At 36.1% G+C, this 20637-nt stretch overlaps 2 protein-coding genes and 1 long non-coding RNA gene across 3 annotated transcripts; all 3 read right to left on the reverse strand.

Moving 5' to 3' along the window:
• Positions 1–255: 255 nt before the first annotated feature.
• On the reverse strand, positions 256–2507 carry LOC126786227 (uncharacterized). Its single transcript, XR_007671178.1, has 3 exons — positions 2235–2507; positions 1702–1765; positions 256–561 (listed from the first exon to the last, which is right to left on the reverse strand). It is a non-coding gene; the product is annotated as an uncharacterized LOC126786227 (long non-coding RNA).
• A 910-nt stretch (positions 2508–3417) lies between these two features.
• Positions 3418–4366, reverse strand: LOC126786214 (uncharacterized). Its single transcript, XM_050511974.1, has one exon. The coding sequence runs from the start codon at positions 4270–4272 to the stop codon at positions 3634–3636; it is 639 nt and encodes a 212-aa protein (XP_050367931.1). The 5' UTR covers positions 4273–4366; the 3' UTR covers positions 3418–3633.
• A 4213-nt stretch (positions 4367–8579) lies between these two features.
• On the reverse strand, positions 8580–10551 carry LOC126786222 (serine carboxypeptidase-like 51). The gene is given in 5 exon segments (XM_050511981.1): positions 8580–9508; positions 9935–10042; positions 10192–10212; positions 10214–10287; positions 10399–10551. Coding segments are annotated over 5 exon segments (588 nt in total). The 5' UTR covers positions 10514–10551; the 3' UTR covers positions 8580–9238.
• Positions 10552–20637: the final 10086 nt, after the last annotated feature.

The raw sequence follows: 20637 nt of genomic DNA on the forward strand, positions 1-20637 counted from the left end.
CGACTCGAATTTTGAAAATATGTAAACGGTCCGGACCTATATGGGGCTAATCCATACGGCCATACCGAACTTATACCGGATTATGCCCTTTTATTGTTGCTTTAGCATTTTATGTTTTTATTTGCAATGTTAATTTACCATAATCAATAATTATAAATTCATGGAAATGCATATAAAGGTACACATTATATTTTTCTCAAAAAATCAATCCTAACTGGGACGTGTTGGTACTAAGACTAGAACTTTTTCCATGTAACGACCCTAAAATTTCGAGCATAAAAACTCAAAATTTCAAAGTCGTTAAACACTAAACAATCTCAACGAATCGAAATCATTTAAAATGCCACAGCGGATCATCTCTGAGTTCAAAATACAACTCAGTCAAACCGATTATTACAAACCAAATTATAATTCAACATTATAACAATTGGAAATGTATAATCCTCACAACAACCTCACAAAATAGTCACACAACATCCTCGCACCAGCTGGAAATATATAACTTCAAGTTCTCTGAGCAGTCCGTCAATTCCCGCTAATCCACACCTGCAGAGTTATCCACTACACCATCGAATTGGTGCACCGGGATTGTAAACACAAACCCGGTAAGCTTTACAGCTCGTATGAGTAAAATAAAAACATAACTCGCATATCAATATATACGGGAATCCACAAATCAACAAATATAAATGCACCCATGAGTAAATAGACGGCCCATCTGGTTGTCCCAAAAATATGAAAATGAAAGTACTCATGAGCAATTGGGTAACCCCTCTGTTTACCCAAATGCATTTATAATACGGGTACTAATGAGCGCAGGTACACCTCTGTTACCCCTTACATAGTACAACGCCGGCATTGGGCAACCTCCTCGCTACCCAACGCCCGACATTGGGTAACCTCCTCGCTACCCAACGTTCGACTTCAGGCAACCTCCTCGCTACCCTAAGTCCGACTTCAGGCAACCTCCTCGCTACCCGAAGTCCGACATCGGGCAACCTCCTCGCTACCCGATGTCCGGAAGACAGACTAGAGCTCTAACTGTATCGTAACTTTCGGCCGGCCAAAGGCTAGGTTCCGACATGCCACACACGTCCGAAGACTGGTCCGAAGACATAAACACGTACAATAATCTACTCATTATTGTACAAATTTCATCACACACTCAATATATAATTCTCATCACCACTGTGATCATAATTCACAACCGAAATCCTAACAGTATATAATATAGCAAACTACATATATATATGTACATATTTACCATTTATACAATATATATATAATCCACTTTATTATATACATGTCATATTTCATAAACACGTCCGAAGACAAAACGTTTTAACAATTCTCCACGTCAAAACCACGTACAATAATTTACTCATTATTGTACCAATCGCATCAATATGCTCAACATATAATCCTCATCACCACCGTGATCATTTTCACAAATGAAATCCTAACAGTATATAATATAGCAAACTATATATATATATATATATATATATATATGTACGTATTTACCATTTATACAATATATATATAATCCATTATATCATATACATGTCATATTTCATAAACACGTCCGAAGACAAAACGTTTTAACAATTCTCAACGTCACACCACATACAATAATCTACTCATTATTTGTACAAATCACATCAACATGCTCAATTCGTAAATAAGTGAGATTTTACTCACCTTCTTTCCTGCGTGCAACTTCCACGACCCTGAAAGTAATTTCCTCACTCGTTTCGTCAGTCACCTAATAGCACGATAAATGCTTAGAAAATGATACTTAAAATATCAGGTGACGAGTTCAGTACAGCTAACTGTTGTTCATAAAACATTGTTCACGGAACACTGTTCATGTTACTATTCAAAGTTACTGTTTTTACCAAAACACTGTTCACAGTTACTGTTTACTAATCACTGTTTTTACTAAACCACTGTTCACAGTAACTGTTTTTACCATGACACTGTTCACATTTACTGTTGCATATCACTATTCAAACGGCGTTACTATTCATAACCACTGTTCTTGCGGCGTTATTGTTCACCGACCGCCACCAATCATCACCAAATTTCACCACCACAACCTAAACAATATTTCCAACAACTTCCTAGTTGACACCAAGGTCTAAATCCGAGCCTAAACAGTTCAAACAACGAAGAACATAAATTCGGCACTATTCACAAACCCTAGAAATTGAAATTTTGATTCGGGTACTTACACTTCGATTTGGCTCGATTCCTTTTGTGAGAATGTTGCTGGGACTGAGACAAGCAAAACCCCCCAAGCATCTCGAGCCATGGTGGCCGGAGGAGGCGGCGCCGCCACAGCAGTAACTTCAGGCGGTTGCTACACCGTGTGTGGTTGTCGCCGGAGTGCAAGGCGTAGCCCAAAAGATGGAGCTCGTCGAACCCGTCTGTTTGATAGGTGGCACGACATGAGGCGACGTCGGATGGTGGAGAAATCGGCTGGAGAAGGTTTTTGGGTCGGATGAACAGTACCCGAACTCGGGTGAACAGTAACCGAGCGGATTTTTGGAAAAAACTGATTTTTCTGATTTCTAATCTCCTTTCCTTCCTTTTATACTATTTCCAAAATCGGAAACGAACTTCTGACGTTAATAACTTTCGCGTCCGACGTCCGATTCGAACGCGTGATGTCTCCACGAACTCGTATCGATGAGCTCTACGACTTTCGTGAAGGATGTTTTCGCAACCAAGTGACGGAATAAAAGTCGATCTATACGTTGCGGTAACGTTACGTTTTCTAATTAAACGATCTGAGAACGTTTCCGTTTTTGTTTCGAAATGTCGCAAACCTCCAATTGTCGTCTTGAATTAATTTCACAAGTTTAACACTTTGAAAATACTCGACATTTAATTTCTAAAAATTCGGGTTATTACATTCCCAAACCGACCTAAAACCAAGTGAAACATCGGTATCAGTATCTGTATAAGCTGAGCCTCAAGCTGTACCGAACCATTCACAAGCCTTGTGCATGTTATTTCGGGACTCAGGCAGTGAGACCATCATTCTAATTTTATTTTTCATTTTTATTTAAGATGTTCTGAGCCACACTTTTTACTTTCCGCATACAGTTTGACTAATTAATATATTTTCTCATTTATAATTAATTTTAAATTGAAGTTTGTGTACATGATTTACCGTTATTTTAGATAAAATTCACAAGTTCAAACATGTAAATTGACAGGGCTGCAACTCTGTTCTTGCAAGTAGTGAAACAGTGGAGAAATGAGTCGGTATGAAGATAGGTTACGTTAGGTAAGTAAACATGACAAAGAAGACAACTATTTAAATCTGTTCGATCATGATCAAATTAATTTCATGCAAGTAGCCAGATATTGATGCAGTATCTATATTCAATCTAGCTATAAGAGAATGAAAAACATAGGCCGCAATAATTAATACTCAGAAAAAGTATTATTATAAATTTGTAATCAAAATCCAGCAACAACTTAATTGATCCAAGCATCACACAAATCATGAATAAAAGAATGCATAAGAACTAGTCGTCTAGTCTTCATCATTTCACGATCCAACTAACTACTATCTAAAGACACAGCGTAAACCCCTGTATATACTTGTCTGATAGATGACGATCACTTGCATTTTAGGGTTTTGACAGTCTTCGTAGACAAATCAAATGCTACAGTGCAATCCATAGAGGCATTCTTATTCTTCTTCATTATCATCATCAACTCAACTTTGCCTTTCAGTTGAACTTGGCTGGTCAGCGTCAACACCCCGCTGTTCAATTCACTTCCAAGAGTGGAACTGCTTGGCAAGGCATTAGTATTCAAACTCACCTCAACATCGATTTTCTTGGTGGATCGCATTCCGGCCTTGCTCTTAGGAATATCAACTTTCCCAACAGTCACGCCTTGGTACAAAAATGTGGCAGTGCCTGCTTCGAACTTGTAAGGACCCCAGTTTGTGTTCTTGATCCTTAGCTGCGTTTCAAAGGTCGTATCGAACGAAGGTGTTGCAGGGACAGAATTGAGGGCTTCAACACTGATTTCACCCCATCTGGCTTTCGGAGTCTTAACTTTCATCACAGTGAGACCAAATACGGTCATTACTATGATTTGAAAGATAATGAAAAAACCAATGTAGGTGAACAATTTGATTCTTTTCTGGCGCTTGAGCTCTTCGTCAGATTGGAAGGGGGACGATTCTTGGTCTGCACTTCTGGAGTAGCCATTTGCTGATGCATACGCCTGCTGGTTCTTCTCGGCCATTTTTCTGATCTTCCTTGAAAGTTTTCGAAAAGAAAAAATGTAGTCTCTTTGCTGATTGAATACAGAAGATGAATATGAAATGAGCAAGTGAATATTGTTTGTGGGAAATGAACTCATCAGAGTGGTATATATATAGTGATGGACATTTTGATCAAGTGTTTGAGGAACTGATGGTGCAAGGTGCCTGAAAATTGCTTTCAAAAACACGCATAGAATAGTTTCAAGTGATTGACTATTTGACTTGTTCTAGATGGCTATTTTCCACTTAATATATAAAAAGGGAGTCTAACATGTAAAGCATGTGTCAATTTTTCTTTCTTTAACTGACTTGAGAGTTGAGTGTACTGGTCTCATCTTGTTGAAAATATTAATCTAGAAGCTCATTCTATCTGCTTAATCATATGATAATCATCCAAATGGCTCTATTAGTCAAGAAAAGGGTGCTGAAAAACAAATCATTTTCTATGGTTTAGGGTGGCCTGACTTTACAGTTGTTCAATTTGTCAATAGGTTGAGACTCATTAAATTTTTTTTTTGATAATATACTCCTTGATTTTTGTTGGATATTAGCAATGTTAACCGTACAAGTGACGTGACATTTTTAAAGAAATATCTAGATAAATATTTACATGACACAAACATGCAATTAGATGTGTACAATTTAAGGCCTTGTACCGAATTTCTAAAAAAAATACTATTGAGCGATGTAAAATACACTACTGTTATCCAAGTCTTGCATTTAATTTTGGTTTAACGTCCAACAGTTCATTTGTAGTGTATGAAGGCATTAGACATATTAGGATTCATATACAATCACACTTTATGTGACGTGCAACCAACTCTGTAATTATCTGCAGGTGGACATTAATATGATAGCAAGTAGCATGTGTGCTTCTACAGTTTACTATTAGAACAGTTCGATTGTTTCTCTAGTATGAAAGTAACAAAAAAGTGTAGTCTATGTGATCCTTTTTTTTTTGTGAAAAACGGCGATATTGTCAATATATTGACAAGTATGAAAATCTACATAAACATGGAACATCTTCTATAGAACTTCGAGACATTAGAACCATGCGAAACAAATTAAGTTAAAACTTAGCTAACTAAACTCTAACAGTCTCAATGTTGATAAACCATGGCATGAATCCAGAAAGAACTAGTAACCATTAGTGCCCTTGAATGTAAGACTATGCTCACTTATTTGGAAAAACTTAAACCACCCTACGCAGAGGGAGTATCCATAGGGTCAATACTAATTAAAAGCTCACGGCTTCAAAGCCTGTTGTAGGAAGAGAGCCAAATCCAATTAATATGGACACCCCATCAAGGCACCCAAGCATCAAGATCACCGGTCAATTGCATCGCGACGACAAACTCAACCCTCTCCACATCAAATAGCCTCAAGCCTCCAACAACTTTCCCATCGCCGCCATCACATCCAGAACCATCAGAATAGCCGCCAACCTTCTCCACCTCCATGTCGCCAGAATTCACTGGACCCAAGCCACTACGTAACCAAGATGAGGGAGAATGCATCTTGGAGCCTCTATATGCAGCCTCCATCATGACAGCGACGGGAGCACTGGATCCAAAAGGTGCGACACCACCACTCTCTGTAATGAGGTCACCATCATCCCAGCCAAACCATATAAACCGGCCACCACCATCATAAGAACCGGCACAACCAACGCCAACCCTATAAACATCAACCAGCTAATGGCAACATCAAACTCCGAGCCAAAATGTACCACCAATGGTTGCAAATCAAAACTAGAAAATCTTGCTATCAACTCGAAAACCGGCTCCAGATTTGACAACACAAAAGCCACCCCACCAAGGAGAAAGAGAATGATGGATGCTGATTCCCAAAAGCACCTCTAATATGATCCATAAAGAATCAAAGACTCAAAAAACCACACCAAGTGAAAACCTTGACAGCAGCTCCGTGAGAGAGAAAAGAGAGAAGGAGGAGCATTAGGGTTCTTGTCACAACCCCAAAATTTAGAGTATGAAACTTTAATTTTGAAGTCATGAAAAACACTAAAACAATCTCAATAAATCGAAATCATATAAATGTCACAGCGGATCATCTCTGAGTTCAAAATACAACTCAGTCAAACCGATTATTACAAATTAAAATTTATAATTCAACATTATAACAAATGGAATGTATAATCCTCACAACATCCTCACAAAGAAATCAACGCAAGTCCTCGCCACAAGATGGAATTATATAACTTCAAGTCCTCTGAGCGGTCTGACGATTTCCGCTAATCCAAACCTGCGGAGTTATCCTCTACACCATCAAATAGGTGCACCGGGATTGTAAACACAAACCCGGTAAGCTTTGCAGCTCGTATGAGTAAAATAACAATATAATTCGCATATCAATATATACGAAAATCCACAAATATAAATGCACTCATGACTCACTAGACGGCCCATCTAGTTGTCTAATAATGTGAAAATATATGTACTCATGAGAATTGGGCAACCCCTCTGTTTACCCAAATGCATTTATAATACGGGTACTTATGAGCACTGGTACACCTCTGTTACGCCTCATGTAGTACGCCGCCGACATTGGACAACCATCTGTCATCCAATATCAAAATATATGGGTACTCATAAGCCGTTAACTCATCTGTTACCTTATATGCAGTACCCCGACATACAGACTAGAGCTCTAACTAAATCGTAACTTTCGCCCGGCCAAAAGCTAGGTTCCGACATGCCAAACACGTCCGAAGACTAGTCCGAAAACAAAACACGTCCGAAGACAAACACGTCTTAACAAAACTCAATGTTAAAACCATGTACAATAAGCATCACGTTATATTTTACAATCAAATTAAAAAGCTCAATATATATATCTCATCATCAAAATGATCTTATCCGCAATGAAATCTTGACAGTATATAATATAGCAAACTATATATATATACCTATTTACCATTTATACAAATATATCTTGCACTATATCATATACATGTCATATTTCATTCTTTAAAATTCTGCATAATCTTGAATCTCCGCAAGGGTAGATTCGTAAATGTGAGATTTTACTCACCTTATAATCTCGAGCGTAATTCCACGATTCCGAAAGTAATTCATTTACTTGAATTATCGATCACCTTGAAAATATAAGAAAAGAATTTAGAATCGTCACGTAAACCTTAAATGACAAAACAGTAATAATATATTATTGTTCAGTAATTTCTAGTTTTACGAAATTACTATTCATGTATTTACTATTCACGTATTTCTAAACAAATACATATCAGTTACCTATTTTCTGTTCATGTACATATTGTTTACTTATTTCTGTACGTATGCATACTATTCAAATGTAAATACTATCTTAGTAAATAAAAATTATTGATTTACCCTTCCGAAATTACTTTTATATTTACTGAATGTAATTTACATTTACATTTATCATATGTAAATAAAAGTTACATTTACTGTACGTAAATTACTTTTTACATTCACTGACGTAAAAATAATTTATTACAAATTTACTGTTACGAAAACACTATTCACGCGCCGCCGCACGTGGCAGCGCGTAGCACGCCACCGCCGCCCCCAACAGAAGCAGCAGCAGGAGATTAGGTTATGTCATCCACCATGTTCAAAGCAATGCATGGCTGATCCACAGGTACCTGCATTTACAACAAACATAGATTAATAAATGTGAGGGTAGGCTTTTGGTCAGTGAGACTCGGACTCTGTCTTCTAAACACGAGTGTTCTGCTTATATCGCTTATCGAAACGCTTTGGTAGAGGATTAAAACAATATATTAGAAATATATTGATATATATCGATTTTATCGGATTTACTTATTTTTAATATAATTTATAAAATTATACTTCAAAATGTACCAAATAAAGTAAATGAACAATACCAACTAAACTAAAGAAAAATAATATTTGATTTTTTTGTACAATTAAAGTACACGAACGACACTTAATAATAAAAATAAATGTTTAAGAATGATTGTTTAGGCTCGAAATTCATCATATATATTTTTAAAAATAATATAAATATATATATATGAAAAATGAAAAAACAAATATATATATATATATCTATAAGTTTTTCAAAAAAAAGAAAGGAAAGAATTATTTAAAAAAATCAGAGTTTGACCAATATTTGACTAACATATTGGATTTTGACCTAAATTTGACCGTTGACCGATATGATCAACCAAGGAGATATCGTATCGATTTCTAAATATTACCGATATATCTGATATTTAGAACAAAGCTTATAACTTACTCAGATCTCTCTGATTGCCCTCCAAACTTTCCCGGTATATCTCACAAAAACTTTCGATATCAAATAATTGTCATCGTCAAGCTTTGCAACGCGACACATTTACATGGTCTTTATCAAAATAAAATAAAAAACAACACATTTACATTTTTTTTGAAGTCAATGCGATATTGCCGAATATTACCATGCATATGAACATTTATTCTTTTCATACGTACATTAAATCAAGAACAAAGGTGGAAATTTGGCAATGCATATTCTAATGTGTTCCATTTAAAATTGTTATGAGTCTCTTTAAAATCCTGATCAAGTACAAGTCAAACTTACTTCACCCTCTTTTTTCGTACGAAATCATTTAGTAGGACATTCCCAATTGACATTTCGACAGAAAAAAAAATAACATTTCTTAATACATGCATTTTGGTTATATAAAAATTCCAGCTAGCCAAGATTAACTTAATTTCTCAAATAAACAATTAAAAAAATACAAACAGTACTTACATTTGAAAATTTTTAAAGTAAATAACCAGAATTTTATCTGCTTGAATTGGATCGCCAACCAGAGCATATATGGCTGTTGACCCAAAAATGGGGTACATGAAAATGCTTGGTGCACATGGCCAACTCAAATGCTACACTAAATTTGGTTTCATGATCTTAAGGATCTTGGTCTCTAATTATACCGAAAATTTAATCAATAATTAAAGTTAAGTAACAATCTCCAAGTCTAAGCTTTAGGTCTCCTTGTTCAATGGCTTCTAGAGCTAAAAGTCCAAGAGTCACTGCAAATTTGCCTCCATAAGACTCTGCAACAATGAACAGAGGACTCTTTTGGAGGCTCTCATTTTTGTTGAATATCTCTTTGAGTAATGTTGTCAAATCAGTGGCTGCCTCGACATCATTTTTCACAAACAGAGCTTTGTCTTCCACAAAACTGAACCCAGTTCCAACTGGGTTATCCTAAGTTTACCCAGAAACGAAAATTAATATGATGAAAAAATTGAATGATCTCAGACTTAGTTGCTCTGTTTCATTATGATGACTAGTTAAGTAACAATCTCCAAGTCTAAGCTTTAGGTCTCCTTGTTCAATGGCTTCTAGAGCTAAAAGTCCAAGAGTCACTGCAAATTTGCCTCCATAAGACTCTGCAACAATGAACAGAGGACACTTTTGGAGGCTCTCATTTTTGTTGAATATCTCTTTGAGTAATGTTGTCAAATCAGTGGCTGCCTCGACATCATTTTTCACAAACAGAGCTTTGTCTTCCATAAAACTGAACCCAGTTCCAACTGGGTTATCCTAAGTTTACCCAGAAACGAAAATTAATATGATGAAAAAATTGAATGATCTCAGACTTAGTTGCTCTGTTTCATTATGATGACTTACCACAAATAAAAGATCAGCTTTGTGCAACCATGTTGAATTCCTTGGCCTCAAATTGGTGTCCAATGGCCCAACCTCTTCAAAGTTCCCAATCCCAACTCCTGAAGCTCCCTTTTTCCATGAAAACACCATGAATTAATGAACATGAAATGAAAACATTTCTGGGGTTTTCATATTCATTTCTAATATTGAGTATGAACAATTTTCCTTTCTGGGTTTTTCACACACTCATTTGATATCATTATTGATAAAGTACTTACAGGTCCACCTTGGAGCCAGAAAAATGATTGGCCATGGCTTTGAGGGATCCTCAACTCTGTTAGGACTTCTATAAAGCCACCAAAACATGTGTCCTTCTGTGAAAAACAACCAAAGCAGAGCAAACAGACCATGAACACCAAATTCCCATGACATTTCTGATGCAATAACAAAAGTGAAAGAAAGATGAGAGACAATGAATTGCTTACTGGGTCTGACTTGAACATAGCCCCAGTCCTCTGATCCATCTTTGGTTCCTGCAGCAATTGCTGATGGCACCAAAAGAAGAACAGAGAAAAGGACGAGTATAGAGAGCTTTTCCATTGGGAGAGAAAGGAACAGGGAGAAAGAGCTTTCAGGCTTTTACGAGGTGAGAAACTAAAGTGCAGTAAAAGAAGATGTATATATGCATAGTCAGCATAGAGAAGGATTATGGGAATGAAGGAAGAGTACTGGTTTGTCTCAGTCTGTAACAGAAATAACAAAATGAGGAAAAGTAAAAGTGGCAAGAGTTGACTCATGTATTGTGTGTATCAAATCATTGTTACATGGGAAATCCATGGTGGGTTCCGGTAAGAGCCCACTCTCCGGGAGCCCAACGTCTTTTTGGCAAACGGCGTCAATTTCCTCCTATCAAAATAGTAGCGTTTGTGAAATTTTACTGAATGCTCAAATTGTGAAACTAACAAAGCAAATTGACTCTGTCCAGAACTTGAAGGAATAGAAATGTAGAATTCTTGATTAGATGATTAAAAATAACTGAATGATCATGCCAAAAGGATCTCACTGTCTGAGCCACAAGCAAAGCAGGCAATTGAGCAAAGATTCGATTCTCCTGAAAAAGGAATCAAATCAGTAGAATTCGAATTTTGGGGAGCCGATGATTTACGGATGGTGTCGTCCTTTGAAATCTGTGGATTTTGAATTTTTTGTGGGGGATTTGCAGTTTTCATCAACTTGAGGAAACATAAAACAACCTCCGTTGGCAAGTATGCACGAGTTCAGAGATTTCTTTTCTTCATAATAGCTTCATCATCTTCGTGTTCTTCCCCTTCTTCAACCTCCGGTCTGAGATTTCAATAGGTTTTATGATCGATTTCCTTAATTTCGTAGCATATAGGACCCTTTGCCTCTGATGCCATGTCACTCGCTTTCTAGATTATCCGTGCGGGCTTGCCCCCAAAATCCCCAATCGCATCAACCGATCGATGAACTAAACTATAAGATCCGAGAAGCGGCTGCTTCTTTCTAGAATTTATGGCTCTTCGCACAACAAATTTGAAGTGGATCTGAAAACTTTTACGACTACGCACGTGTCGTTTTTTTTTTCAAACTGTCTCTCATTTAACAGACGTCTGGTCCCACTTCGGCCCTTCCTATAATTGATCGACACGTATGCAAGGGCTCTCGGAGATCAGGCGCATAACAGACGGTTCTGAAATCCATAATTGATTTGTATGTGGTGAGCAGTGAAGTCAAATATAGAAGTTTCATTTTTTTTATTTATGTAATTTTTCTTTCATTCTATTTATAAATTCGATTGGATAATGAGTCTTGCCCGTCACTAAATCAAGTATCCATTTTATTTTATATTTCCTTACTCTTTGAGTGAATTTGATTTTCCATGGGAATCTGGAAATAAATTTACTGGGTATATATGTTTCTAAAAAAAAATCAACGACCATTTCTAAATGGGGAAAAGATCCTCTATATAAATTAAAACTTCGTATGTTTAGAGTAAATGTACATGGGTACGTAATGAATTCCCTGGGATTTGTATGCTTCCTAGTTTTGAAATTCCTAAGGCTAGGCGACTCCTTTAGAAAACGAAGCCAATGCCAACGCCTTTATTGAGCAGAAGATCAATCATACTGGAGAGTATCACAGTTTAGCTTCCTAAGTGAAAGTTTCATTTATAAGCTTTTACTTATGTGATTACATTCCGAGATTAGGTCGCCAAAATCTTGTGTACCGTAGTCAAAACATTTTTGGAAGTCTTTGTTTTCTTCCTTTTTCAAGTCTAATGAGTAGTTGGCAACTTGGCATGGTCAATTTGATTTGGATTTTTTGGTGAGACATTGTTTTAAGCCTTTATTCTTTTGCTTTAAATGTGCATGAAATGTGCTGTGTGATTCTTGTGTCATACAGTATCACCATCAGCATGAGCAAAAGTTGAGTCCAACATGTTTACAAGGTTTTGGTCATCAACAAAACCCTTAAAATTATTCACATTAGTAACGATGTTTTAAGTTTGATAGTCTTGTGCTTTTGTAATTTTCATTTTCTGCTCACCTACGAGGTAGTGTAATATTGGGCTGACGATGAAATCTAAGGAGAACAGCTTCACCAATCTAGCATATCCAAAACTTGAGACAAACTTCTTTCGCTACATTGTACAGCTATCTAACAGCTACGACAATGTCCGTATACCAACATGTTAAAAATGAGGAACTTCAATTAATCAGTGGATCAAGACAAACTTTATGTTCTCAATAATTGGAATCTCCGGCACTATGAAATCAATTTATTTTATTAGGGAGTATAATCATTTATTCAATAATCAAGCACATGTTAAAATGAGCATTACATATCGACCCGTTACCACTTACCTACCTACTTACAGCGTAGATTAAGACTAACTTTAAGAAGCAAAACTCCTACAATGATACGAAGCAAAACTAAGCAAAACTCCTACAATGATACGAAGCAAAACTCCTACAATGATACATAGTCTAGGCTACCTATATAAGAAACAACCGCTCACCCGTGAAGGAAATATAAAAACCTTGAATCTATGATTAAACATAAACACATGCACGATATAAACAACCAAAGTAAAAGACTAGAGGGAAATTAACTAAAGCAAAGACTCAGGCTCTAATTGTGGATTATGTTGTTTATGTGGAGTGAGATATTGATTTACCCCGTAGTGTAGTCTTAAGCCATCTTCAACCCACCCAAATTAAGGGCTAAAAGGCTCTCATTTATCATTCTACATCTCTAACCTCCTTAACTTAAGGCTAACAAATAGCCCTTAACAATGTCTTTTGACCATTTGAGAGAGTTTTGATTTCATTTGTTTATTCAATAGGTTCCACACATTTAATTTTCATTTATCAACTACATCTAATTATAATTATAATTTTATATTAATATAATTAATATAAAAATTGATGATTAATATAATTAACTTTAATTTTGATGATTAGTACAATTAATTTTAATTTTATTGATTAGTATAAATTTTAATTTTGATGATTAATATAATTTGCTCTGGGCATCCTCATCTGCTCTGATCTGCACCGGCACCGCTCTCTAGCCCAAGCAACGTCCCATCAACTCATCCAAGCACCCTGACGACGTTGCCCAAGCCCATCTAGATCGAATCTGATCTGGGCACCGAAAGGCAGCACTGCCGCCATGCACCCAGCAAGACCAGCCTTGGGCGACCCGGATTCAGGGTCCTACCCGACTCAAATTTAAGAGTTTACCTCTCGGTTAACTAGTAATGGGGGACATGTTAATTTTTGCTCCTAGGTAAAAAGTGGTTTTATCCCACAATTATTTATTTTTGAGTAATTTAATTTAATTTTACTAATTCTATATATATATGGTGAATTTAACTAACCATATGCTTTTGTTTTTGTGAAATTTATCACACAATGAACAAATCGAATGACGAGATTTACTTCGCGACACATTCGTAGATTCAAGCATGACCGTGGAACTAAGCAAGAGCAACAATTATATGTTGTTTATTTGGCAAATAACCAAGTATGTTTTTTAATTAACGTTGTTTCTTTCATGAAATTTTCAATTCTTCTGAATTTTGTCTTTCATCGGGGACTTTCAACCTCCTTTTCATTTTCAACCCGATTCTTTTGCTTCTCGGGTGGTATACAAAGATATGATTCCCCTGGAATCGAGTTTTAGGAGCTGTTGGGAGTGTCGTTGTTACCATCTGTAACCTTTGTGTGTAGCTACATGTTTGAAAAAAAAGGAAAAACATCAGTTTGCGACGGAAATTGTCGCTTATACCACCGGTTTGTGACTGAAATTGTCACTTATACCATTGTGACGAAATTTGTCATTGTTTATTGAATTGAGTTACCATACTTTGAGACTTGACCTCCAATTCAGTACTTGAAAGTTGTATCGTATATTGATACATAATGAATCTTTCCTCTTGTTGACCACAACATGCGCCTGAAATTTGACATTTTCATGTTGGATGTGTTTATGCACCTAGTCCACATTAATTTCTTTTAGTGCAACATCGTTTCATTGAAAGAGAAAAACATTATGGTCAAAATATACAAGAGCGAGATATGAGAAGTTCTTGAAACAAGACACTCATTATATGAAAGATCATGAGAATATCTACTCACTATTACACGATACAAAAGCAATTATATATTGCGGTTATTAAAAGAAAATAATGAAGCATAAATGCTTCGGTTAATAGTCTGAATGTCTATATTTCTGTTTATTCCCATGTTTCTGTGACTAATATTACTTAGTCGATACATTTTTAATTGGTTCATAGTCAATATCTCAATACAATTGTTGACTATAAAATTCTCATGAAGTTTAAGTAAACGAACATATGAGAATGTCTCAATGCAATTATGGTTTAAGAATGTTTGGCGAGATTTGATATTCAAATCATTGACTCATTGCTATTTTTGAAGAATGTGAAGAGCGTTCATATACGCTATATATCTAAACTCCAAGATTAAATTACCGATCAGAAGGAGATGTTTTGCAGACTAGTATTTCACATGCTATCTTCAACTGTAGTTAGTGCGTTGTGCTCTTTTTCTCTTCGACCAAGTTTATATTTTACCCAATAAGTTTTTGTTTTGTTTGGCAAGGTTTTTACCGAAGCAACGATTATGCACCATGACACATTAGAATCGCGATATAAGGGGGAGTGTTGCAGGAGAATTACTCTATGTAATCTTTCAGTGTATCTTGTTCTAATTAGTATATGTTAGTCTAGATAAGGAATGATATATAATCCTTTATTCAACGGGATACTCAATGTAATGCCTATATATAAGGTCTTCTTATCAATGAATAAAGATGATGTTTCTCCCTATTTTGATGTGTATTATATTCTTCTGTAATATATATATATATATATAGTGAGGTTATATACATATATATATATATATATATATATTATACGGTCAATATAACCTCACTATATATATATATATTTATTTATGTATTTAGTTATTCGATATAAGAGGTAGATGAATTTGTAATGTCACTAATTCATTTCTTTTTATTTTGTTAAATATATACTATCACGTCAAATATAGTTGAATGATAGAAGTGAGAGGCAATAATAAAAAAAATCAAGTAAGATTTCAAAATTATAAAAAAAATCTATTTTTTTATAATGCTTAAACTGTTACCTATGAATTTGGCTAAAATTACAACTCCTGCCATTGAGGAAAACCCGCACCAATCCCTTACAGCCTCACACAGTTAGACCTCAGTTACCTCACCTCACCTCCGACGATACCGAAGCCATCCTACCATCTCAACCCCCATCATCAAGAGCTTTAACACACACACATTAGTAGACCAAACGCCATGACTTCCTTCAGCCCTCTGCCGCCAAAGCCTCTCGATTTCTCCGCCATCTACCATTGCAAATCTCAAGCTCTCACCTCTCGGTTTAGGGCTTCTCACCAGAAACCAAATGTCCAACTAAAGATTGAGCCAAGGGTTGCATCCCGGCCGTCGTCTTCGCCCAAGCGCCCACCAAATTCAGGATCGGAATAGATCGCATCGTTGGTTTTGCTGAGCAGAGGAACACGACGACTGATGCAGTGCTTGGTGGGTAAAATCTAGATTGAAGAAGATGGTGATGATTTACGGATGGTGATGATCTAGAGATGGTGGCGATGACGATGACATTGAAGAGAGGACATCGAATGAACAAGAGCTGGCTCACCGGAAAGAGCGTAGCTTAGTCGGAGATTCAGTGAAGATGGTGAATGGGTGCCCAATCAGAATTTATGTTATTCAATTTCAATTTTCTGAGTTTTTGTAAAAGCTACCAAGTACGGCAATGAAGTTGATTCAGTCATAATATCAGTTACAATACTTATCACACCACCTGCCACATTACCCATCACATAACAAAGTTAGTGTGACTAATAGTGTGGTTGATTGTTAGCTATCAGTCACACTACCTTTGTATTGTGACAGGTAATGTGATAGGTAGTGTGACAGGATGTGTGATTGGTTGTGTTCTATATGACATATTTGGATGATATTAGTTGATTTGAGAATTTCAAGATCACATAACAATAAATAAAAGATCGTTATTTCTAGTTATTCTCTTATTCTTCTTTTTCTTCTTCTTCTTCTTCTTCTTCTTCTTCTTCTTCTTCTTCTTCTTCTTTTTGTCACAACATAGTCATTATACAAATAGTGTGATAGATAGTGTGACAGGGGTTGTGACAGGTAGTGCGACAAGGGTTGTGAGAGGTAGTGCAGCATGGGGTGTGACAGTTAGTGTGACATGAGTTGTGATAAGGGGTGTGACAGTTAGTGTGACAGGGGATACGACAGGCGGTGTAACAAGTAGTATGAAAAAAGTTATGACATGTAGTGTGACAAGGGTTGTGACAGATAGTGTGACAGGAGGTGTACAGTTAGTGTGACAGGTAGTGTGATATGAGGTGTGACAGGGGGTGTGACAGATAGTGTGATATGCCAAGAAAAAATTGTCTAAATATGTGAAATGATGTTAAAATTCAAAAGAAATTGGTATGAGTATACTCAGAACAAAGAGAATAACTAGAATTAGAGAGTCTTGAGCTTCGATTTCGTCATAATAGCTTGGAGTACCACCATGGAAGGCAGCAGCCCATTGCAAGGGTTGTTGCGCCTTGTATGGTAGTCTGTTCAGAGTGGGTATTATATCAAAAGAAATGGGGGAGAAAGATCTTTCCAATGGTACCAACCATGCTTAAATTTATCGCCATATGACCAAATTATGGCTGTAAATCTCTAAACGAAGGAAAAATAAGAAGATGAAGAATAAATGGTAAAACAGTCCAAAAAATATTTAAAAGTGACTATTTTCTAATTTTGTTTCAAGTTTGTTGACTATTTTCTAATTTTTAGTAAATTGAGATGACATTTTTATAATTGGGATATAAGTGGTAACTTTTCTTTATAATTTATGATGAAAAATGGTACATTTCTCTAATTTCAATTAAAATATATGATAAAATGTCGGAACTAATTTCATAATTATGAAAATAACTTATTTACTTAAAATAAGAATCTAATACAAAACTTAAACATATAATAACAGTATCAAATCTTAAAATATAATTTATGACTAAAAATTTAGTCTTATAAGTTGGACAGTTAATGTCACATCGATAAATAGTTTAACTTTTCATAACTAAAATTTTAGTCATGGGGTTATTTTAGACTTTCGGGTTCAAGATGGCTTTACCTGTTAATTTTGACCATTTTAGGACATGCTGACCTAGAGATAGTTATTTGTAACTAAGTCGCGATCGTTTAATATAAAAAAGAATTGTAGATCATTAACTAATATAATTGTTCCAGTCTATGGATGTTACTCTTCTTTTGAAGATTTTATCAACAAGATTTTATTTTATCTTCTACAATAGTCATTATGGGCATATTTATGAACTGTCACTCTCCTCATAACCAGATTCTTGTGGCTGCGGCGATAATGCAACAGTTTCTCGAATGCCGGTTTGGGCGACTGGAAGATTTTAGATCAAACAAACATCCCTAGGGGCTACAGCTCGGGTTGCCCATCAATATCCTCCGTCAATTCTATTACCACAGGCTCATTTTGAGCCAATTTATAATCAGCGAGGTTCCGGTCATGGAACTTATATCCTTTGCTTAACATGTATTGTAGAGCTTGACATATAATGTAACAATTTTCTGGCCATCGTTCTTAACAACACAATTTACTTGATTTTAAAAGAAAATCTAATGTCCAATACATCAATACGTAGTAGTCAAAAAGTGGAACACGATCTCTTAAAATTTCCTGAGAAAAAAAGAAGAAGAAAAATATCTAAGTGCAAGCTAGGGTCTTATGTCATCATTGGAGATGCAATCATTCATATATGCAGATGCATACACATAGGGCTGGGCATTTGGTCTTGAAATCCCAAATCTCATCCCTAAATTTGAAGGGACGAGACGAGATTCATGTTTGAAAAATGCACATCCCGTCACATCCTGATCTCGTTTTAAAACAACGAGATGAGATCAGGATCAACCAAATAAGGCCCGTTAGGTCCCGTCCCATATTAAATATAAAATTAAAATTATTATATTATATATACATTTTGACTTCATCTCAGCCGTTGATAACTTGATATCACAAAAAAACATTAGGGTTTAAAGGGGAATGAAGTGGCCACAAGACCCAAAGTCTCTGACTCTTAATCTCGTTTCCAATTTCCTGATTTTTCCCATTTCTCTCTCAAACACAGAAACACTCTCTCAGACCTCTCTTTCTCCGCATCCGCTCCCTCTCTCTAATCTGTCTCCATCCTCTTCCAATCGATGGTTAGAGGGAAAAAACTTGTTCCTTGGAAAAATGAAGAAGCTTCAGGCTTTGAAGATTCAAACGACATCACCTTCTCAGCAACATCACATCCTCAGCCCTCTAAGCCCCCACAAATTGAACTAGCAAACGAGACAGTGCAAGAAGCTCTTTCAACCTAGCAAACTCCTTCAACCTAACAAACTCCTTTGACATAGCAAGCTCCAGGTGATTTTGATGTAGTCAATACTTTGATTAAACATAGTAGCTTTGTTTTGGATCACTTCAAAGAATATAAGAAAATTATAAATATTAAGGATGAAGAGGGGAACCAAGTAAACATCAAGCCCACTGTATCCATTGTCCTAGAGGGAAAATTGGAGATTTTAATGTGGAGAATAATAGTGGGACTTCGGGGATGATTAGCCATATTAACCAGTTTTGTAGGTATTTCCTAGCAAGACTTAATAAGAATCAGAAAATTCTAACTGGTGCTAAGTCTAATTCAAACAATCTAAGTGCAGCAGGTTATAATGATGATGACTATGTTGTTGCTGCAATTGAAATGATTGTCATAGATGATGGTGCAGTATGCACCACATGCTGATGGTGGAAGACATATCCACAAACCAGTAAGTCCTACAAGTTCAAGCAACACAATAACTACTTCAACCTATAATCCTAAGAGAGGTGTGAGGGGTAGGATGTTGAATAATTGAAGTGTAGTCCAAGAGAGTGATGAGGTAGTATTAACTCATGAAGTGGATCAATATTTGAATGCTCCTCTTGAACCAATCGATGTGAATGATGATAATTTTGACATATTGTGTTGGTGGAAGATAAATGGCCCTAAGTATCATGTTATAGAAGCAATAGCAAGAGATGTACTTGCCATTCAAACATCGACAGTTGCATGAGAGTCATGCTTTAACACTAGAGGTAGATTGACTCTTAAATCAGTGGAGGGTTTAGTTTGCATGCAAAATTGGTTGTTGGGAGATGATATGGCTAAAGTTAAAGTTGAAAATGAGTTGCCTTCGATCAAGAACACAGAGTTCTATGAAAAAGATGAATTAGGTACAATATTAATTTGCTTCTCTTTCTTTGTTATTTTGTGTTCTTTCTCGTAGTATTTTAACTATCGTTACTTCTTATGTTTGGTTTGTTGGTTAGATCATGAGAGTAGTGCCTCAAATGTTCCAGTATTCCCAAAATCGAAGGGGAAGACCAAGGTTGTGGTGCCTATTGTTGACATCTTTGTGTTACATAGAGCTAATGTATTAAGACAATATTAAGTTATTGTTGTTGTGTTCGAATGTCAGAGTGAACTCTAAATTATATAATTGAGTAACTCAGTATGGGAGTTTGCTATGTAGTTCATTATAAGACTTGCTATGTAATTTAATATGTGACTTTGTTATGTTGTGAAAATCTGCTTTTGAATTGCAAGAATTTAGTTTTATTTATGAAATTATTGCTTAAATAAGTTAAATTAATGAATAGTCTCGTTTTGGTTCCGGTCCCGAACGAGATACGAGCATGTCACGATCACTTTTTAACAAGTCTAATCCCATCATGTCCCGTCTCTTTTTTATATCTCTAGGACAGGACTAGGATCAGGTGAATCCCGGCTTGTCACGGTCCATGCACAGTCCTACTGCATAGGTGAGAAAACAAAATTTTGTAACTGGCTAGTTTCCACTTAAAGAAAGATGGAATGTGAAAGGAAAATATCCCCTAAAGTAAGCCAACTTCACATAGAGCAGTAGAATACACATACAAGGACCTTTCAGACCATTAATTTAGGCAAATGGAACTGTCATGGACTCTCTGGTCGCTCTCTCAAAACGAATATAAAGGGTGATGTATCTTATAGTCC

The sequence above is a fragment of the Argentina anserina genome, chromosome 3 (genome assembly GCF_933775445.1).
Source record: "Argentina anserina chromosome 3, drPotAnse1.1, whole genome shotgun sequence".
In the NCBI taxonomy this organism is placed as follows: Eukaryota; Viridiplantae; Streptophyta; class Magnoliopsida; order Rosales; family Rosaceae; genus Argentina; species Argentina anserina.